At 38.0% G+C, this 20,441-nt stretch overlaps 1 protein-coding gene across 1 annotated transcript; it reads right to left on the minus strand.

Annotated features, from left to right (window-relative positions):
- Positions 1 to 580: 580 nt before the first annotated feature.
- On the minus strand, positions 581 to 20,141 carry RBM44 (RNA binding motif protein 44). The gene is made up of 14 exons (XM_060017065.1): positions 20,072 to 20,141; positions 15,332 to 16,917; positions 14,988 to 15,046; positions 13,369 to 13,545; positions 12,547 to 12,730; positions 12,429 to 12,451; positions 12,213 to 12,297; positions 9,518 to 9,632; positions 8,812 to 8,940; positions 8,044 to 8,123; positions 7,867 to 7,940; positions 5,641 to 5,932; positions 840 to 985; positions 581 to 704 (listed from the first exon to the last, which is right to left on the minus strand). The coding sequence occupies exons 1-14, from the start codon at positions 20,139 to 20,141 to the stop codon at positions 581 to 583; spliced, it is 3,144 nt and encodes a 1,047-aa protein (XP_059873048.1).
- Positions 20,142 to 20,441: the final 300 nt, after the last annotated feature.

Consider the following 20,441-nt stretch of genomic DNA (forward strand, 5'->3'; position numbering starts at 1 on the left):
TGGAATGTGGTAGAAACGACAGAGTGTGACTCCTGAAGTTAGGTCACAGAAAATACTTCAGCTTCCATCTTGCTCTCTCTCTCTCTCTGATGGCTCTTACTCTGAAGAAGCCAGGTGTCATGTTGTAAAGACACTCAAGCAGCCCTACGGCAAGGCCCATGTGGTGAGAAACAGAGGCCTCCCGCCAACAGCCATGGGAATGAGCCGTCTTACAAACAGGTCTTCCAGTCCCAATCAAGCCTCCTGATGACCACAGCCCAGGCCAACATCTTGACTGCAACATCACGAGAATTGCTAAACTAAAACCACCCAGCTATGCCATACCTGAATCCTGACCTGTGAACTCTGAGATGATAAATGTTGCTTAAGCCAAACAATTTTGGGGTAATTTAACATTACCCCAAATAGTTTTGCATTAATAGTTTACAAATACAGTATGCTTGTTTTTAGCTTCTATGTTACTTTATTATTTTCAATATAATATTTTTATTTGAAAAGAAAATGGAATCCATAGCTTAAAATGTTTACTATTTAAATATGAAAGGTATGACTGACTTACCTCTTATTGCTTCTTTTCTACCTAACGGGAAGCAGAGTTTTCCAAAACAGAGGAAGTCATTCTCACAATAGCATTAACAGACAGGCCACTGAGAGAGCCTTTATGATGCATTCTAACCTCCTGAAGAGCGTTTATAATGTGATCTCTGTGCCAAAGGAAGACACGCATGAGCATCTGCCCTCTCCAAAGCAGCACATTCTAGATATGGCTACGGTACTGAAAGGAGCGGTAGTTTACTCACAACTTATAAAACCACTTAAAGTGCAATTGTAGTCACTACCTGCCAACTTTCGGATGTAGTTCAGCCAGTCTCTCCACGATCTTGGTAAAGCTACGCAGGTTCGATGTATTTGGAGGTACAAATTGAATAGGTGCATCAGGTAGTAATTTAGTGGATCCAATCTGTTTACAATTCTTCTTGACACCCTAAATAAACATTTTTAAAGTTTTATTTAAGTCAGTAACGATTACATAGAAATAATCCAGCTTATTCTAAATTTAAAAATTACAAATAGTAAAATCAAAATTCCTAAGATATTTACGTTGATTTGGGATTAGTTTTTCTACCAAGTAATTTTACTTGAGATGTATTCAGGGCCATTTATTTAAAAAATGCCAAATACATGATGAAGTATAATATATGGGCTATGTCGAAATTAGCTTTTCTCAAACAGGATTCTCATCTGATCCACAGAACACAAAAAATGATGTTAACTATTTTCTCAATTTTCCCTAAGATAGGACATAACTATTCCATTCTAGGTGCGTAGGAGAGAGAGTCATTTGCTATATACAATGGATATCTTAGGCTTAGGACATGAAGGCTGAATTCTCTTACCCAACCTGACAGAGAAAGGCTGGTCTACATAGTAATTATATGTACATATTTATATCGTATATTCTATATCTTATTTACTAAATGTTCAATGTACACAAACTATATGCCCAGAACATGCTGGAGTGGGGGGGGGGGGTGGGGAAACTAGTGCTATAAAAAAGAACCTCCATCACTTATGTATCTTATAATTCAACTGAAGAGACAAAATTAAAATGATCAATTAATTACTATTAGCCATGCAAGTAGGATATAAATTATATGAAACCACTGTACATCCCATACAAGTTCAACAAAGGAGGAGCGGATACGTTCAAACCTAGATGAAACGTCAGGGTAAGATATACAAAATATTAGATCTGTCACATCAGAATAGTACATATTTTACTTATTTGCTTATTGCCTTATCTCCTTCATTAGATTTAAGCTCTGTAACAGCACAGATTTTTGTCTGTTTTGTTCACTGCCTCTTTCCCAGTGCCTACAATAGTGTACACAGTTGGTATACTGTTTATTGAATAAATAATTTTGGGATACAATAAGTTTAAATAGTAGTTGGAACCACAGAGAGGATGGGTTTCCCAAGAAAGAGCCAAACTGCTAGTAAATAACAGTAGCTACTATTTACGGAGTACATTCTCCATGACAGGCACTGTTCCAAAGCATTTTCTGAATTAAACTCATTTAAAGCTCACAACATTTGTGAGGCAGGAACACTTACCCCCATTTTATTTTTTATTCTTTTTAAATGACTATTTATTTTATTTATTTATGGCTGCATTGGGTCTTCGTTGCTGCATGTGGGCTTTCTCTAGTTGCGGCGAGCGGGGGCTACTCTTCGTTGCGGAGCATAGGCTTCTCATTGTGGTGGCTTCCCTTGTTGCAGAGCACGGGCTCTAGGAGCGCAGGCTTCAGTAGTTGTGGCACTCGGGCTCAGTAGTTGTGGTGCACGGGCTTCGTTGCTCCATGGCATGAGGGATCCTCCTGGATCAAGGCTCGAACCTGTGTCCCCTGCATTGGCAGGCAGGTTCTTAACCACTGTGCCACCAGGGAAGTGCCTATCCCCATTTTAAAATAAGGAAGCTCAGACACAGAGGGCAGTAACTCGCCCAGCCCATGAGTAGGTAGCAAAGCCAGGTTATGAATCTGTTGTTCTTAATCATCACTACCTCTTATTATAGACGATAAATATTTTCTAAATGAATGAACATAATGAAAAAATGTTGAGAATCTGAGAAGAAAGGTGACAATAAACTGCTAGAAAAGTAAGAGTATAGTTTAACAAAGACAGCAGTAAGAGCTGCCCTGTCCACACACTCTAAGACAACATACTCCTACCCTAGCCCACGGTGCCCTATTTATTTATGACACATAACCTTCCCTCTACCAACTCCATGACCTGCTTCCTCAGCTAACAAGACCAAGAGTGGTGTTACCTGAACTCATGAACACCAAAATCATGCGCTGGATCAGACTCCCTGTCTAAAGAATGTGGAATTGGAACAGAGCAAACGAGTTAGTCAAATGATGACAGGAGCTTGAACTGAAAAGTACTGTAGAGTTAGAGTTAAGCAAAATAAAGCCTAATGGAGGAAGAGAGAAGTCACGAGCTGACAGAGAAAGCCAGTGTGCAGAGAGAAACAGGAGGATGGAGCTTACAGGCATGCAGAGGCAAGAAACCAGGGGCACTACCTGAGAGAGGCAGGGAGGAGCCATAGCTCCCAAATTTCCAGCTCAAGCGCCCGTAGCCTGACTGCCTGTTTCCTTCCTTCCTATTGTGGACTGAGGTTATGCACCAAAAAACCCATCCTAAACACGAAGTGTCACTGAGATGAAAGGAAAAGAGATGAAAGGAAAAGAGTTGAAAGAAAGGAATGACCGGCACCAAATAGGCTAAGTGGTCAAAAAGAAGGTAGATAGGGCGAAAGACCAATAAAAATGTCATTAGTGACTATAGAAAGAGCACTGTAAGTAAAATTTTAGAGACTGGGGTCAGATTATTAGGATGAAGAAGAGAAACAATCAAAGAAACCCAGACATTGGGTATAAACTACCTGGTTGGGAAGTTTGGCAGGGAAAACACAGAACAAATAAGGACGGTAACTTCAAAAGAATGAAAAGTCAAGTGAAAATGTGGTTCGGATTAAGAAGAGTTGTGCATAACTGTGAGTGGAGAAAGGTCTGTGAGTACAGAAATGGCACTAATGGTACAGAAAAATAATGGGATAACTCCAGGAATTAGGAAAGGATAGGGTAAAGGACATAGGGAAAAGAGATCCCTTTATCTTATTGTTATGGAAAAAACCAAAATTCAGTTATTCAACAAATATTTATTCTTTCATCCATTTATTAAAAAGGAATTTTCTCTGATCTGTAGAGTCAAACTAATTCCAGTAAAAATCCAAGGACTTTTCTAATAGATAGTGACAAGCAGAATTATGACATTTATACAGAAAGGCAAAGAGACTAGAAGAGCCAAAATAAATTTTGAAAAAGAATGAAGTTGGACTTACTATTTCAAGACTTACTATAAAGCCATTATGATCAAGATAGTGTAGTACTGGTGGAAAGTTTAAGAGATAGAAGAGAACAGAGAGTCTAGAAATAGATCCACACAAATATGGTCAATTTTTTTGACAAAGGCACAAAGATAATTCAGTGGAGACAGGATAGGCTTTTCAACAATGATGCTGGAACAATTCCATACACAACACAAAAACAGAACCAAAAAACCAAAACCACCTCAATTCATATCCCACACATTATAAAATTAACTCAAAAGCTTTGTGACAATGGGTTATGCAAAGATTTCTTAGATACAACATTAAAAACACAAGTTAAGGGACTTCCCTGGTGGTGTGGTGGTTAAGAATCCGCCTGACAATGCAGGGGACATGGGTTTGATCCCTGGTCCAGGAAGATCCCACATGCTGCAGAACAACTAAGCCCGTGTGCCACAACTACTGAACATGTGCTCTAGAGCCCGCGAGCCACGACTACTGAGCCTGTGAGCCACAACTACTGAAGCCTGTGCACTGCAATTACCAAGCCCATGTGCTGCAGCTACTGAAGCCCATGCGCTCTAGGGTCCTCATGCCGCAACTACTGAGCCAGCATGCTGCAACTACTGCAGCCCGCGCACCTAGAGCCCGTGCTCCACAACGAGAAGCCACCGCAACGAGAAGCCCACGCACTGCAACAAAAAGTAGCCCCCACTCGCCACAACTAGAGAAAGCCCGTGTGCAGCAACGAAGACCCAACACAGCCAAAAAACCCACAAAAAAACAAACAAAAAACCCCCCACAAGTTAAAAAAAAAAACAGCGACAAACTGCAATTGGTTAAAAATTAAAACTCCTGCTCTGAGAATGACACTATTAAAAGAATGAAAAGACAAAGTACAGGCTGGGAAAACGTATTTGCAAAGTACATACGTATCTGATAAATGACTTATATTCAGAATATTAAAAAACTCACAGAACTCAGTAAGAAAATGCATAAAGCTAAGTGAAAGAAGCCAGACTAATAAGGCTATATAATATTCTACTCACAGGAGATTCTGGAAAAGGTAAAATTATAAGAACAGAAAACAGAGCAGAGCACAAGAGAATGTTTTGGGAAGATGGAACTGTTCTATACCTTGATTGTGATGATGGTTACATGCCTGTGGCATATGTCTAAACTCACAGACAGCAAAAAGAGCGAACTTTACTATATGTAAATTTTAAAAAATCTATGGAATGCCTATAGGATGCCAGGCATTTTGCTGCGCAGTGGAGAGACAAGAGTGAATAAGTCAACTTTATCACCTTCCATGTGGCGTTTAAAACCTCAATGTGGTAAAGATGAGAGCATGCATAATAAAATGACTATATTTTATGGTTTAAATAATTATGAGATGAGGTTAGCTGTGAAAAAAAGAATGATGAAAGTGTTAAGTAGCTACTTACAGAGTAACACTATCCAAGAATAAAGAGATACAAAGACTGAAAAGCATTGGCAGAGAGCCTAGTTACAGAGAAACGCTGTCTCTGCGGCTAGGCCTGTAAAGATCTGTGCTTCCTCCAGGGACAACTGGGGTTGTACAAGAGCAGGCTAGGGCGGATCCAATGTTAGGCACAATTCAGACTAATGTCCTTATTCCCACTTCAAGACTGCTGTCCTGGAGTTACCTGTCCTTCAAAGCTACTTATCGCAGTATAGTGTATATATGAAGACCATTTAAGGGCTTGATCAAGAAAACTAACCTTTTGGTCAAAAGCGAAAAACTCACTGTCTTGCTCAGATCCCAGCTGCTGCCTCGGCCTAGTTCTAGGCAATCTAGAAACAGAGGAGGCTGAGTTGACTTCTTTGCTGATGTTTTTCTCCAAATTACTGAAACTAACTTTATTTCCATTTTTGGACGAAAGTGGTGATGTATATTCTCCAGGAGTTTTGACAAGCCGCACATTTACTGATTTCCCATTTATTTCTGTACCATTCATTTCCTTCACAGCCAGCTTCGCATCATTGTTTTTTTTTAAAGCAAGAGATGCATATCTAAAATATAAAAGCAGAAAACCAAAAGGTTCTTTGTTAATGACTTTAAATGGCCTCAAACTTCATTGTGTAACTACTGGCTAGCATATACCTTTTATAAGAATAACTGCTCTTAAAAATAAGTTACTATACTTACCTTGGGATCAGGAAGAATATTAAGATAACTAAATACAAAAAATTAAAGATGGGAAATAAAAGGTAGTTAGTATTTCTTCTGAATTATCACCTGTTAATTTTATATTAAAATGTAATGTAGGGCTTCCCTGGTGGCGCAATGGTTGGGAGTCCGCCTGCCAATGCAGGGGACGCGGGTTCGTGGCCCGGTCTGGGAAGATCCCACGTGCCACGGAGTGGCTGGGCCCGTGAGCCATGGCCGCTGGGCCTGTGCGTCCGGAGCCTGTGCTCTGCAACTGGAGAGGCCACAACAGTGAGAGGCCCGCGTACCCAAAAAAAAAACAAAAGTGTAACATTTGCAAAGCTGATATATGACACAGTTGCACAGATTAGTGTTCTCGGGACAACTGGTTATCCATACCAAAAAATTAAAATTAATCCCTATACACAAACATAACCTCCGGATACAGAGAAGGCATAAAGGTGAAAGGCAAAATCTAAAAACATTTAGCAGAACACAGAAGAGAATGTCCTTATGGCCTTGTAGTGAAAAAATATGCAGTCCAAACAGAGTTGGAAAATCTAACCAGAATTTTAGCCATAAAATTGAGAGAGCTGGGCAAGAGCCATCCTTCTGGAAGTGCCAGCTCCAGACAGTGTCAATGGAAGGATATAGGCCAAGTCTGATGAGCAGTTGCCTCCAGAAGATGGGACTATGGATCAATTTTTATAACCTCCTTACACTTTTGTATTTAACTGTACTTCCTAAATTTCCACACAGAATGTATAATACTTCAAAGTAATAAAGAACCATAAAGTTTCTTTTTTTCCAAAGGATTCAACAAGACACTAAAAGAATCTTTCACATCAAGTAATACTCCTAGGAGTACAACACTACTTTAATATAACAAAATATATTAACAACATATTAATTAATAGGTCCAAGAAAAGCATATGATCTTAAGTGAATCCATTTAAGACAAAATTAAACACTTATTTTTAATAAATTTCAACCCAACTACAAATAGGATCCTTTTTTAATTTATAAAGATTTTCATATCTGAAATAAAGAGCTATCATTTTTTGTGATAAAATAGTAAAGGTATTTCCATTAAGCTATCACCATTCTTATTTGATACTTTTGAATGTTCTGATGTCACAAAACAGGAGGTTAACAACACACATACTGGAAATGACTATATGTAGATGATATAACCATCTACCGAAAAAATAAAAAAGGATCAACTAAGAAGTAATTAAAATAAAAAATAATAAAATTAAATATAATTTTCTGAGTACCTACTATATGGCAGCCTTTATTTCTACTGGTTTACTTATGTATCTCATAATAGTTCCACAGTAATGCTATGTAGGTACTATTATTATCCTCACTTTATAGATGAAGAGCCTCAGATACAGAAAGGTTAAGTAACTTGCCCAAATGTATTCATCACATTACTGACGAAGCTGAGACATGAACCCAAGACACTTGCTGTAGAGCCCATTCTCTTAACTAATGCACTCGACTGCCCCCATGAAATGGTATGAAACAAGATAACTGCAGAAAAATCAATAACTCTCCTATATCTCATTAGTAACAAGTTAAAAAGTATAATGAAAGAAAGATCTGATTGAGAACAGCACCAATTGATGACTGTAGCTATTTGTCAACGTGTATCCCTCTACTAGGCTGGGAAACCCCCGCGGGAATGGCGCCTGGCTTAATCACCACTGTGGTTCATGTTCAGTACAGAACAGACCTCTGTTAGAACCTAGGGCATACCCAGTAAATGCACATTCACTGAATCTGGGAAACATACCTGTAATTAGGAGAAGAATCATAAATTGAAATGTCAGAAATTTCATATTTCTGGAAATGAGACCTTAAATCAGCCTAAAAGAAGATAAATAAAAGTTTGTGAAAGGTAGAAAAACAATCAAAATATGAACAATTAATAGATTTGAAAGTGAAGCTCAAAAAATAAATCCTGGCATACCTCAGACACTGAAGGGCAGAGCCCACCAACATGTATCAAGTAACCTTTATCTCTTCGTAAGGGTTCAACATTCTTCATTTCTGCTTGAAGATAAACATACAACAGAAGATAATCATTATTTTATCAATATTTTTAAGAGAAAATGTGAAAATTGTTAAGTATTTCATTTTTTATTATCAAAAAGGTTATTATAAAGTTATTAGCAAGTATCAGCACTAGGCTGAAGATTAAGAGCTTGGAGTACAGTGTCAAGATTTCTGGGCTTTAATCATATGTTAAAAACAAAGAGGTTGGACTGATTGATACTTAGTCTCTTGTGACTCAAAGATGGATCAATAAATAGGTAGTCCTGGCTGTCTGATGGAAACTGAGAAGCTTTTTCTGTTCACTATGTACCCCATACCTGCGAAGTGCCTGATGAGGGTTTAGAGGAAAAGAACGCCTGAAGGAATACTGATGTTGGACTAGAGTAGGGAGAGAGAATGGTGGGCCTCTATCTACGAACTAAATCTTGGATTTAAGCTTTTAGCAGACAGTTTTCTGAAAGAGAAATGAACATTTTAAACTGATTTACTCTTAAAAAAAAATGACATCCAAATGGCCGATTTTCTCATTTTTCATATTTAAAAATATGGAATAAAATATTATTTTACAAACAGGAATAAAATATTAAAACAGTGCAATCCCCCAAAATAATACAGAAGAAGATAAGCACTATTTTATAAATGAGCTAGGTTAGGATTTCTTGGTAAATTGTTAAGAACCAACCTAGTGTAAACTTCGGATCCTCTTTGTCTTGTACTATTTGATTTTCTTGTATTCCTGAGAAGTCAGCTCCAGTCACGTTCTCTTTAGCATCAAACCAGTCTTCACTTATTTCTCGGTAATTTGTGGAGTCTGAGAAATTGAACACACTTAGCAAGGAACTATGTACAATGTTTAACCGTGAGAAGTTATCTGAGTGATCTGCTTCCCAGTTTTACTTTAATTAACACTGATTCCTAGCTTATTAAAAGCCTTACTTTTCTGATTTTTAATTATCCTTTATTGAAGAGATTTATCTTTACAGACAGAATAACAATGAACATCTTTAAAAACGGGTTAAGCCGTGCCGCAAGTCTTTATTTCACTAAATAAGGATCTTTCTCTTCTCACTGAGGACAAAACTAAAAAACAAAACAAAAAACCCATACAATTTACAGGGATACAAACTGGACAGAAAAAAGAATTTTCAAAATGGAAAACAAAAACCAGAAGAACAAAAGTCTGTATTATTATTTGGCATTATCAGATATATTAAGTAACCTTAAAGATATCAAGTGGATGTAACAAGAACATACTTAACATTCATAATCTGAATGATGCCATTCAATTAAAAATATTTACTTTAACTTAATAGATGGGCACGAGGGGTATTTTAAATCTTATTATCTGCTTTCTGGCAATGACACAAGACAAACATTTTTATACTGACCTTTATCATCAAGTTTTAGTTGACTAAGGTCTATATCTACGTCACCATTTTTTAAACCATCCTCTTTGGGTGATGTATCTTGTTTAGGATGACTACTGTCAGGTAAGAGAGACATCTGAGAATTAAAATAATAAAAACAACAATAATAAATAAGGAGGAACAGTTACTGCACTCTATGTGACAAGTATGCCTCACTGGCATTATTTACCCTCACAACAACAAAGACTACGAGACAAAGTCATTATCGACCCAGTTTATGGGTGAGCAAACTGAATCGAAGTAACCTGTTGCTTTATGTCTGTCACACAGTGAGAATTATGATTTGAAACTAGTCTATGTATAGTGACTGCATGCGCTACCACCACCATTATTTAGCAAAGTGTGGCATCCACACACTGGAAGTACCTGAGATGATTTTTGGAGCTGCACATGTAAGTATTTTTCACATTAACATCAACAGTTATATATTTAATGTGTGCTTATATGTACCTTTCATTTATGGGGAGTGATATTTCTTTCTCATACATAATAAGTTACTCTTCACAGATAAATTTTTTAAAAGAGGAGAATAAGTTAAAAAGTACAAATCAAATAACATTACAGGTAACACCTGGCTATGAAAAATTGTGAAGATGGTACATAAGTAGCTGAAATTTAGAAACACTACACTATACAATGCTGGCTTTCATGCATAACTTAATTTAGTAAGGTGGGTATTAAAATGTAATCCTAACAAAGTAGATATTGTTTTAGAGCCAAAATTAAGATTATAAAAATGTTATATCTGCATCTTTTACTTTTAAAAAGATTTATTATTCTGCCCAAATGAGCAGGTTACATCATTGCTACCTTTACAATGATGAAAAAAATAAAATAGTGAAAAAACAAAACCTCTCCAGAACATTATATATCATTAAATGGACAAGTTGTTTAAGCAAACTATGTAAGAAATTTGAAGATAAAAAAAATCTGGTTTTAGACCTGTTAATTCTTTGTGGATAACTGAGATTTTGTTTTTTTAAAGAGCAGAACAATGGAATAAATAATTTGCTAAAATAATTTATTTTTAATCATTTATCTTAATAGAAAGGAATATAAATCAATCAAGTATTTATCTCACTTTTGGCTTTGGGATGCATCTTATTCTTTAAGACTACCCAAATAATAATATAACCTCAAGGTTAAGACTAAAGTCAGAAAGTAGAAACAAACTTGAGGGGACCTCCCTGGTGGTGGCCCAGTGGTTAAGAGTCCGCCTGCCGATGCAGGGGACACGGGTTCGTGCCCCGGTCCAGGAAGATCCCACATGCCACGGAGCGGCTGGGCTCGTGATCCATGGCCGCTGAGCCTGCGCGTCCGGAGCCTGTGCTCCGCAGTGGGAGAGGCCACAACAGTGAGAGGCCCGTGTACCGCAAAAAAAAAAAAAAAAAAAAAAAAAAAGAATCCGCCTACCAATGCAGGGCACATGGGTTCAAGCCTGGTCCGGGAAGATCCCACATGCCGCGAAGCAACTAAGCCTGTGCACCACAACTACCGAGCCTGCGTTCTAGAGCCCATGAGCCACAACTACTGAAGCCCGTGCCTAGAGCCCGTGCTCCGCAACAAGAGAAGCCACCACAATGAGAAGCCCACGCACCGCAACGAGGAGTAGCCCCACTCGCCACAACCAGAGAAACCCTGCGCACAGCAATGAAAACCCAACGCAGCCATAGATAAAAATTAAAAAAAAAGAAACAACCTTCATTTTTCCTACTCCATTGATAATGGAATATAACTCATGTTTCTCTATCACTTCACTGTTTGCAGAGTGCTCTTACACAGATTGTTATCTGACAAACACTTCCTTGGGGGAACAAGAGAGATTAAGAAAATCTACGAAAGGCACTTAAAAATTATTTTCATCATTTCAGCAAAGGAGGAATGAAAACTTTGCCCTGTCTAACATAAATGGGGGAAAAAAATAAATGGGATATTATTATTTTAATTATTTATTTATTTTTGGCTGCATTGGGTCTTCGTTGCTGTGCGTGGGCTTTCTCTAGTTGTGGTGAGCGGGGGCTACTCTTTGTTGCAGTGTGTAGGCTCCTCATTGCGGTGGCTTCTCTTGTTGCAGAGCACAGGCTCTAGGCGTGCGAGCTTCAGTAGTTGTGGCTCGTGGGCTCTAGAGCGTGGGCTTGATACTTGTGGCGCATGGGCTTAGTTGCTCCCCGGCATGTGGGATCTTCCTGGACCAGGGCTAGAACCCGTGTCCCCTGCATTGGCAGGCGGATTCTTAACCACTGTGCCCCCAGGATATTATTTTATACTATCTCATGCGATGAAGGCATAACCATATTAGTTTTTACTACATTGCATTAACACGATGGGGGCCAAAAATTATGATTTGCCAGAGACACTCAAGGTTTATACCAATCGTCATGTTGAACTGTTAACATCACTACCTTTTTTCATCCTCAGAAGTCTCCTGATTTGATGATAAATTATGGGGTCATCTTACCCAACATATACTACTGACATCCGTTTGATCAGGACATTACGCTCCTTCTAATCAGTTATATCCCTCAAATGGTAGTACACAAAATAAGCCAGCTGAGTGAAAAGAAGGATGCGAGAGCTTCTAAAAATTATAGTTTACTTTGTGCAAGCCATAAGATTAAAGATTTACACTTGACGAACTACTCTAAAAAAATCTCACTTGAGAGAGTGTCTTTTTCAGGCTTGAAGAACCATCAACATCACGTGTACTTTGATTATCTAGTTCAGAATCTGCTCCTGAAAAGCTAAACAGATAAACATTTCATTAAAGCATTTATCAATGTTCTGAATAAGGACCAAAATAGAAAACAAAGTTAACTGAATTAGCAATGTTTAAGATCTAATGAATTCTAAATTAGATGAAAACATAACTTACATATGTGATTCTTCTTTCATTAGCTGGAAAGAAAGAGAAGGGAAGAAAAAGCTTTTAGCGTAAAATGTTTTCTGTCTAAATGAAGTAAAAATTTTATTCCTAAAACATAAATACATACCCTGGAAGCAAAAGCAGAGAAGGTAGATAATAATTTTGATTCTACCGACAGTGGAGGCAGCTCTTCCAGTGGTATACCCTTGTTTATCTTTTCTTTCAAATTCACATATCTAACTTTCAAGTCTTCTAAAACTGTCAGTAGAGCTGATCCTAATTCTTTCTTAGTAGAATTACTTGATAAATTCCTGTTCAAAAGTTACATTCACAAAACTAAATTACTTAGGCCAAGCCACCCATTTAAAACTAATGTCAAATTATACACTTAATTCTAACTCTACTAGATCCCTAAAATGTTTTCTTTTAAATGTTTAGTAAAAGAAAATGAATCACAGAAGACGTGTTTTTCCAGGGGCAAGATAAGCAATCCTTGGTATACATATAAGCCAGACAGAATGTGGTCGAATGTCACGAAAAACCCTCCAACTGACTTCATCCGAACTTGGACTTTATAAAGAAAACCTGAATCTGTCTTTTTACTGGATTCATCATTCCAACGTGCACTGTTGCCTCTCCAGGAAATTACAATGTACTACTTTTTAAAGTCTATTACCCCTAGGCCAGTTAACAAACCCAGTTATAATCCACCCCTCTTCTGCCCTTTAAAAATGAAAACTAAAGAAATTTTCTAGAATAAACTTAAAGTTAGTGATAAATTTCTAGGAAGATACAGATTTAAAATTAACAATCACCTATAACTATAAATAGAGAATAACCTTTAAAAATTGTGAATCACTATGATGTACATCTGAAACATATAATACTGTAAATCAACTGTACCTCAATAAAAAAGCAGATTAATAAACAAACAAACCCTAACAATCACCTATTTAGTCCTTCTCTATTTTCCATTACAAGTTTGTAAATATCACTGCAATGGTGATGACACATTTGATAGTGAACATTTAAAAGGTGCAACTCTGCTTTGATGGCTCTCTGCATTATTTGCTGACAGCACTTTGATGGCAAATTCTTCTCCATCTCTTTAGAAAGTTGAGGTTCCCTTTGAAATAAAAAAATTGGATTAGGTAAGATTCCAAATATTTTTCTGTGTTGATGACATACCTCCAGAAACAGATTTAAGATTTCTTACATTTCTCTGTCAAGTTTAAATCAATTTCTACTAAAGATGGAAAGGCTGCAGAAAACAAGGATGTCAAGAGTCAATGCTAAATATCTTCTTTTTAGGACTTCCCTGGTGGAACAGTGGTTAAGAATCCGCCTGCCAATGCAGGGCACATGGGTTCGAGCCCTGGTCCGGGAAGATCCCGCACGCCATGGAGCAACTAAGCCCGTGCACCACAGCTACTGAGCCTGTGCTCTAGAGCCCACGAGCCACAACTACTGAGCCCGCGTGCTGCAACTACTGAAGCCCGCGTGCCTAGAACCCGTGTTCTGACCACAATGAGAAGCCCGTGCACCACAATGAAGAGTAGCCCCTGCTCACCGCAACTAGAGAAAGCCCGTGGGCAGCAACGAAGACCCAACGCAGCCAAAAATAAATAAATAAATAAATTTATTAAAAAAATAAATATACTCTTTTTAGAATTCAAGAGAGTAAATAAGTCTCAAATTCATACTTCATTTTACCAAGAAAAGAATTCTAAAGTAAAGTACTAATTTATCCAGAATCAACAGATTTTTCAACCTAAATCAAGCACTGGCCAGCATTTTTAAAAGTTATAAACATTCTGGAGGGAAACTGTTTTTAAATGTTATCTTTTAAACAGAAAATATAATTTACATCTTTCTTAATAATAATAATGCTTATGTTATTATAAGCAAACATTTTGCTGTTATAACAAAAAGCTCCAAAATCACTACCTCTTTGAATGTTAATAGTTCTTCCCTTGCTAATACCGGCCACTTCTAACTATTCTCGATACATCTGCCTCTGGAAACCAGCTCTTCTATTTAATTTTATAGGACTGGATACCAGATCAAACTCATTAGAAGAATAAAGGATGAATGAAGGAAAAAGCAAATGATCTCAGAGCATGAAAACCAATTTGACTTCTCAGAGACTTCTCCCTTTCCTCTCCCCCACCACCTGGTTCTCCATGGATGCAAAGTAAATTATACAACGAATTAAAATATCCCAGTAAAAGTATCTGTTTACTTCTTCAAATATATGATGTTTTCCAAATGTGCTATTTTGTTTTGGACTACAGGGGATCAAATGAAAGAAAACGAAAGTAATAAATCAGTGTGGGTTTGGGTTGGATAAAGAAAGAAAAGATGCCATGAGTTTTTCTGAAGGAATTATTCAGACTGAAATCTCAGTAAGTGGAAAGCTTTAACATTCTACATTGTTCTAGTATTTATTTCTTTCAAGACAAACAGCCGAAGCAGACGATCTCTTCAAGTCACTCCTGGCTATTATACTATATGGTTAAGTACCTACACAAAAAGCAAATTACTATTTTGATCATATGTCTGACTTACCTTTCAGAATGTTTCTTTAAGTCTGTGAAATCAAATGTTTTCCTTAATTCCAGGGAATCCTGAAAACATGATTTAAGATCAAATTAGACATATACAACAAACAATAATACATGTTTTATCTGGTAAGCTGTAAAATCCAACTTCTGACTGACTTCGTGGCAACAGCTGCCAACAGAGAAGAAGAGCTGGGAGCAATCTGTTCACCTTTTTCCTTCATCCAGCATTTTCTCACAAAAGCCTCAGAAACCCCTGATATAATTCAGTGAACCAAAATATTCACATTAGCCTACAGTGCCTCTTTATAAAGTCAAATAAATTTTTATTATTAATCATATTGGTTTTACCTTATTCAGGAAATTTCCCTTAGGTTTTAAACTGTCAACGGAGACAGATTTCCCCAAAGATCCTTTTGTCATAGCCATCTGTGGATCTTCATTATCTTGACTGTATGCCCAATCTGTGTTACACGCCACACTTCGTTTCTCACTTTGCCACTCATCAGGCCGTTTTTTATTTATCATTGTTATCTCTGTGTTGCTTGATGTAGATACTACAGAAGATCTTGTGCTCGTCGCCCTGCTTGTTGTGAAACAAGCCCTAAAATCAGTGCTAACATCCACTGTTTGATTAACTGTGACTGTACAACTTGCTACATCTGTAACTGATTCGGGACATGGTCCTTCCATATGGTGAAAGCAAGCTTTATTTGTGGTATTGCCATTAGCAGCTCTTAGGGAGCTACCTTCTTCTATTGCCTGGTTATCTCTGATTGCAGACCTTGGTAGAGTAACAGAAAAATCTAAGGCTGGGTTAGGGGTGTTTTCTAGGCTTTTATAACATGCAGAAATTACTGAATCATCAAAAATAGAGGTCCAGGAACTTTGACGATCTTTATAGGGCTGGAGTAATGTCTCTAAAACTTTGTCTTGTGGTAATGTGCTTGGATTTTCAAGGTGCTGTAACATTTTTTTCTCAACAACTGAATTTCCACAAAAATCTTTACTTTTAGTTACTTGAGCCTTCACTTTGCCAGTATAAATTTTAGTTTTTAATGCTTTTTGAGGGTTCAAGAAACCACTCTTAGATTGAGATTCCTGGTGTTCAAGAGGACTACCCTTTAGTACAATTGCATCAAATACTGTGTGGTACATTAAACTAGTATCTTGTTCCATACACTTTCCATGTTTTGGTTCATGATATTCTCTTAACATAACAGAATTCTGAAATTTGGAGACATGAGGTGAACCTTCTTGTCCATAAACATCAGCTGAATCTAAAGAGGTGCTAGAATTACTTTCTAATTTAACATGATTATCTTCTAGATTGCTAGCACAATTAACTCCATAACCTGAACTTCTTAGTCCCCAAACTTCCAGATTAGATATGTTTAATGTTCTCGCTTGGTCAAAAGATAAATGGTTCTCTATATACTCCTGTTCTTCTGCGCTGTGATACTCCTGCTGCGAGTCATCATCTAGATCGCGCTTCTGCGCATCTTCAGAATCATCATCTGAAATCCTGTAGATTCTTTCCAAGCCAACAGTCTTATTACCTCGATGATGCAAAATATCAAAAGACACCTCCTTTCTTTTCTGCATTTCATAATCGAATTCTGAATTTAAATGAATAAGACTTTCATTCTTCAGTTTTGACTCTGAATGATGTATAGAGTAGGTTTCATTCAGGAAAGCACTGTCAATACTACCTTCAAACTCACTTGACTGAGAGTGAGTACTCTCCATCTTAGTATTTGGACTCACAGTAAAAGATGGCTCCAATAACTCTATTTTGTCAATATTGCTGATCTCTTTGTCATTAGCTCTTTTTTCTAATGCCAAGGAATCCCAGTCATAATCGAGAAAAGTCAATTTGGCTTCTTTACAACCATCAGGAGATAACAAATTTTCTTTTTGACGATTAGAAGGCTCATCTAATTAAAAAAAAAAGGATAAAATGTTAGCAGAAACATTACAGAATTTAAACACAAGACCTCAGATGTAATCTGGCCTAAGCTCTTTCCAATGTAAGAATATACTTTTTACATTATCCATAACAAATATCCCTAAATAGTTGCTGCTATGGACTGAACTGTGTCCCCCTCAAAATTCATATGTGTTGAAGCCCTAACTCCCCATGTGGAGACAGGGCCTCTGGGAGGTAATTAAGGCTAGATGAGGTCATGAGGGTGGCACCCTCAAAATGGGATCAGTGCACTTATGAGAGAAGAGATACCACAGAGCTTGCTCTCTGTTTCTCTCTACCATGTGAGGACACTGCAAGAAGGCGGCCATCTACAAGCCAGGAAGAGAGCCCTTACAAGACCTGACCATGCTGGCAGCCCCGTTTGGACTTGCAGCTTCCAGAACTGTGGAAAAAAACAAATATCTGTTCTTTAAGCCACCTCCATGGTATTGTGCTATAGTAGCCCCAGCTGACTAAGATAGGAGCTAAGATTCTTCTTGAACTCTTTCAGTGGCAAAGCATTTACTATTTAGAAGGCAGTCACTCCCTTTGTAATCTTTGGGTGCCTCCTAGTGTCCTAATATCAACCTTAGGCACTGCAGAAATAAAACGAAGAAGACATGGGTGCTGTACCAGGCTGCTGATTAGCAGGTAAATGCTTAAGAAAGGAGAAGTAGATGTCAGAGAAAACTGTACATTTAAAAAGTGTTTTGAAACAAAATAGTTATTTTAGGCAAATTAAACAGCACTACAAAGTTAGCTGGGTGAAAAAACATGGCATTTTCAGGAAATTATAAGCCAGCTTGCCTGGAGTGAAATAGCTCTAAGGGAGTGAAAGGAGCTGTGAACAGAAAGAGGCCTTTTATGAGGTGTTAAGGAGTCTGGTTCTTATCCTAACACGGAGGACCACTGAAAGCTTCTTAAAAGGGTAGTCATGTGAATGCAACTGAGTTTAGACACCTCTGGCAACAGTAAGAATGAAGGCTTGAGGGCTTCCCTGGTGGCGCAGTGGTTGAGAATCTGCCTGCCAATGCAGGGGACACAGGTTCGAGCCCTGGTCTGGGAAGATCCCACGTGCCTTTGGAGCAACTAGGCCCGTGAGCCACAACTACTGAGCCTGCGCGTCTGGAGCCTGTGCTCCGCAACGAGAGAGGCCGCGATAGTGAGAGGCCCGCGCACCGCGATGAAGAGTGGCCCCCGCTCGCTGCAACTAGAGAAAGCCCTCGCACAGAAACGAAGACCTAACACAGCCAAAAATAAATAAATTAATTTAAAAAATTAAAAAAAAAAAAAAAAGAATGAAGGCTTGAAGGGGGAGACTGAAGGGAGACAGACCAAGAGTACAGAAATGGGACTGGAAAAGAGGAGACTAGTATAAAAGTTCCACAACTAACAAGACTTGGTGATCAATTAGAAATGGTAGATAAGGGAGAGAGAGATTAGTGGCTTTCAAATACATATTTTTTTTCTTTAAGAACACAATCAGAAACACGTTTTATATCAAGATCTAGCATATATGTGTCTGTATAAGTGAAACAAAAATTTTATAAAACAGTAATTACTCCAATTATGTCCAAAGTATTCTGCTATTTTCTAGTCTATTTCATTTTATTAAAAAAAAAGCTGATCACAATCAGCTACGCTGACTTCATGACTCATCAATTAGCTACCACCTGCTTAAATATCTTTCTAGGATAATGCTAAGGGTTACAGCTTGGTATTACAGATGAGTGGGAATATCTGGCGCTAAAGAGATAGGGACTTCACGGAAGAGGAGATTTAGAAGATAAAGAGAAAAAGCAAGGGGCTGGGGAGGGAGGTGGAGGGAGAAGATAATGAATTCAGTTCCAGGCAAGTGGAGTTTAAGGTTAGAGATAAAACACCCAGATGTGAATGTCTAATAAGCTGTTATAAATATGGGGTTGGAGCTAAGGACAGTAGGGTCAGATACAATTATAAATTCATGTGCTGACTGTGTTTTTCTTAGAGATTTGTATAGGAGTTCATGATATATTCTGGATACTAGGTGTTTGTTTTTCACATTTATAATATAAGTGACTTTCCCCCAGTTTACTGGCTATCTTTTTTTTTTTTTTTTTTGCGGTATGTGGGCCTCTCACTATTGTGGCCTCTCCCGTTGCGGAGCACAGGCTCCGGACGTGCAGGCTCAGTGGCCATGGCTCATGGGCCCAGCCGCTCCGCGGCATGTGGGATCCTCCAGGACCGGGGCACGAACCTGCGTCCCCTGCATCGGCAGGCGGACTCTCAACCACTGCGCCACCAGGGAAGCCCTATTGGCTATCTTTTAACTTTTTATAATATTTTGTCATGCCACGGGCTTTAAGATTATTTAGTTAAATGAATCAGTCTTTTCTTCTCTGACTTCTGGGTTTGTCTCCCTGGCCTTCCCTACCACATGATTATAAAAGTATTCTTCTATAACTTTCCAATTCTTTGTGTGGGTGTATGTGTGTAACATTTAGCCCTTTCACACTATGTAGAATTAATGCTTCTCTCTAGCATGAGGTAGGACTCTTAACTTAATTTTTTTCCAAAAAGGATGGTCAGTTGTCCTAATACCATTTGCTGAAAAATCCAGTTTCCCGTCTGACTTGAAATAGCATTTTTATCACATTCTAAAGTCCTCTTAATAGTTACAACTACATGTATTCATAAGCATATAAAGGTTAGTCAGCTTGCTTTTTATGCCCTTGTTGATTATTCTCTCTTCTACCATTATGACAGAAAGAGAAATTTTAGATCCATGTGAAGAAAAAACATACACGACTTCAGTAGCAGAGGTCAACCTGCCCACTTTCTACTTATTACCCTGAAGGCAACTGTACCTGTCAGTAGTTCCTGAAAGCCTGCCTGGACAGAAACCCTCTCTTCTGGCTCACCTTCTCTCTCCTAAATCTTCCATTTACCTGAGAGATCCTATGTAGGCTGCCCATATTTACCAAAAATCACCTGAGTCATCTGTCAAGATAAAAACATGCTGAATCTTACCTTACTGGTAGGAAGGCTTAAGATGTAGCAACACTGGAGAGGGAACTATCAAGTCTAATTACATTTAATACCTCTTTCCACCCAGAATAAAGCCAATTGGACTAGCTTCTCACCTTTCTGGATGTTTCCATTACTGTGGTAGCCTTTACCAGAAGCTGTCTCAACCACTTCAGTGGCCTGCATCACTCAAGAACGTATATCCTAGAAGAAGTATAAATATTGAACTGTTATTATACTATTATATTTTAAAAACTATTAGAACAAGAATCTGACAAAGTAGTAATTATAGTCAAAGATTCTAATATCAAAGGCCTAATAAACAAAACTTGTAAGACATTTGAATAACTTTTTTTAAAATTAATTTTATTTATTTATCTTTGGCTGTGTTGGGTCTTCATTGCAGTGCGCAGGCTTTCTCTAGTTGGGGCGAGCGGGGGCTACTCTCCGTTGTGGTGCACGGGCTTCTCATTGCGGTGGCTTCTC

Source organism: Delphinus delphis, chromosome 7, assembly GCF_949987515.2.
Source record: "Delphinus delphis chromosome 7, mDelDel1.2, whole genome shotgun sequence".
Taxonomy (NCBI): Eukaryota; Metazoa; Chordata; class Mammalia; order Artiodactyla; family Delphinidae; genus Delphinus; species Delphinus delphis.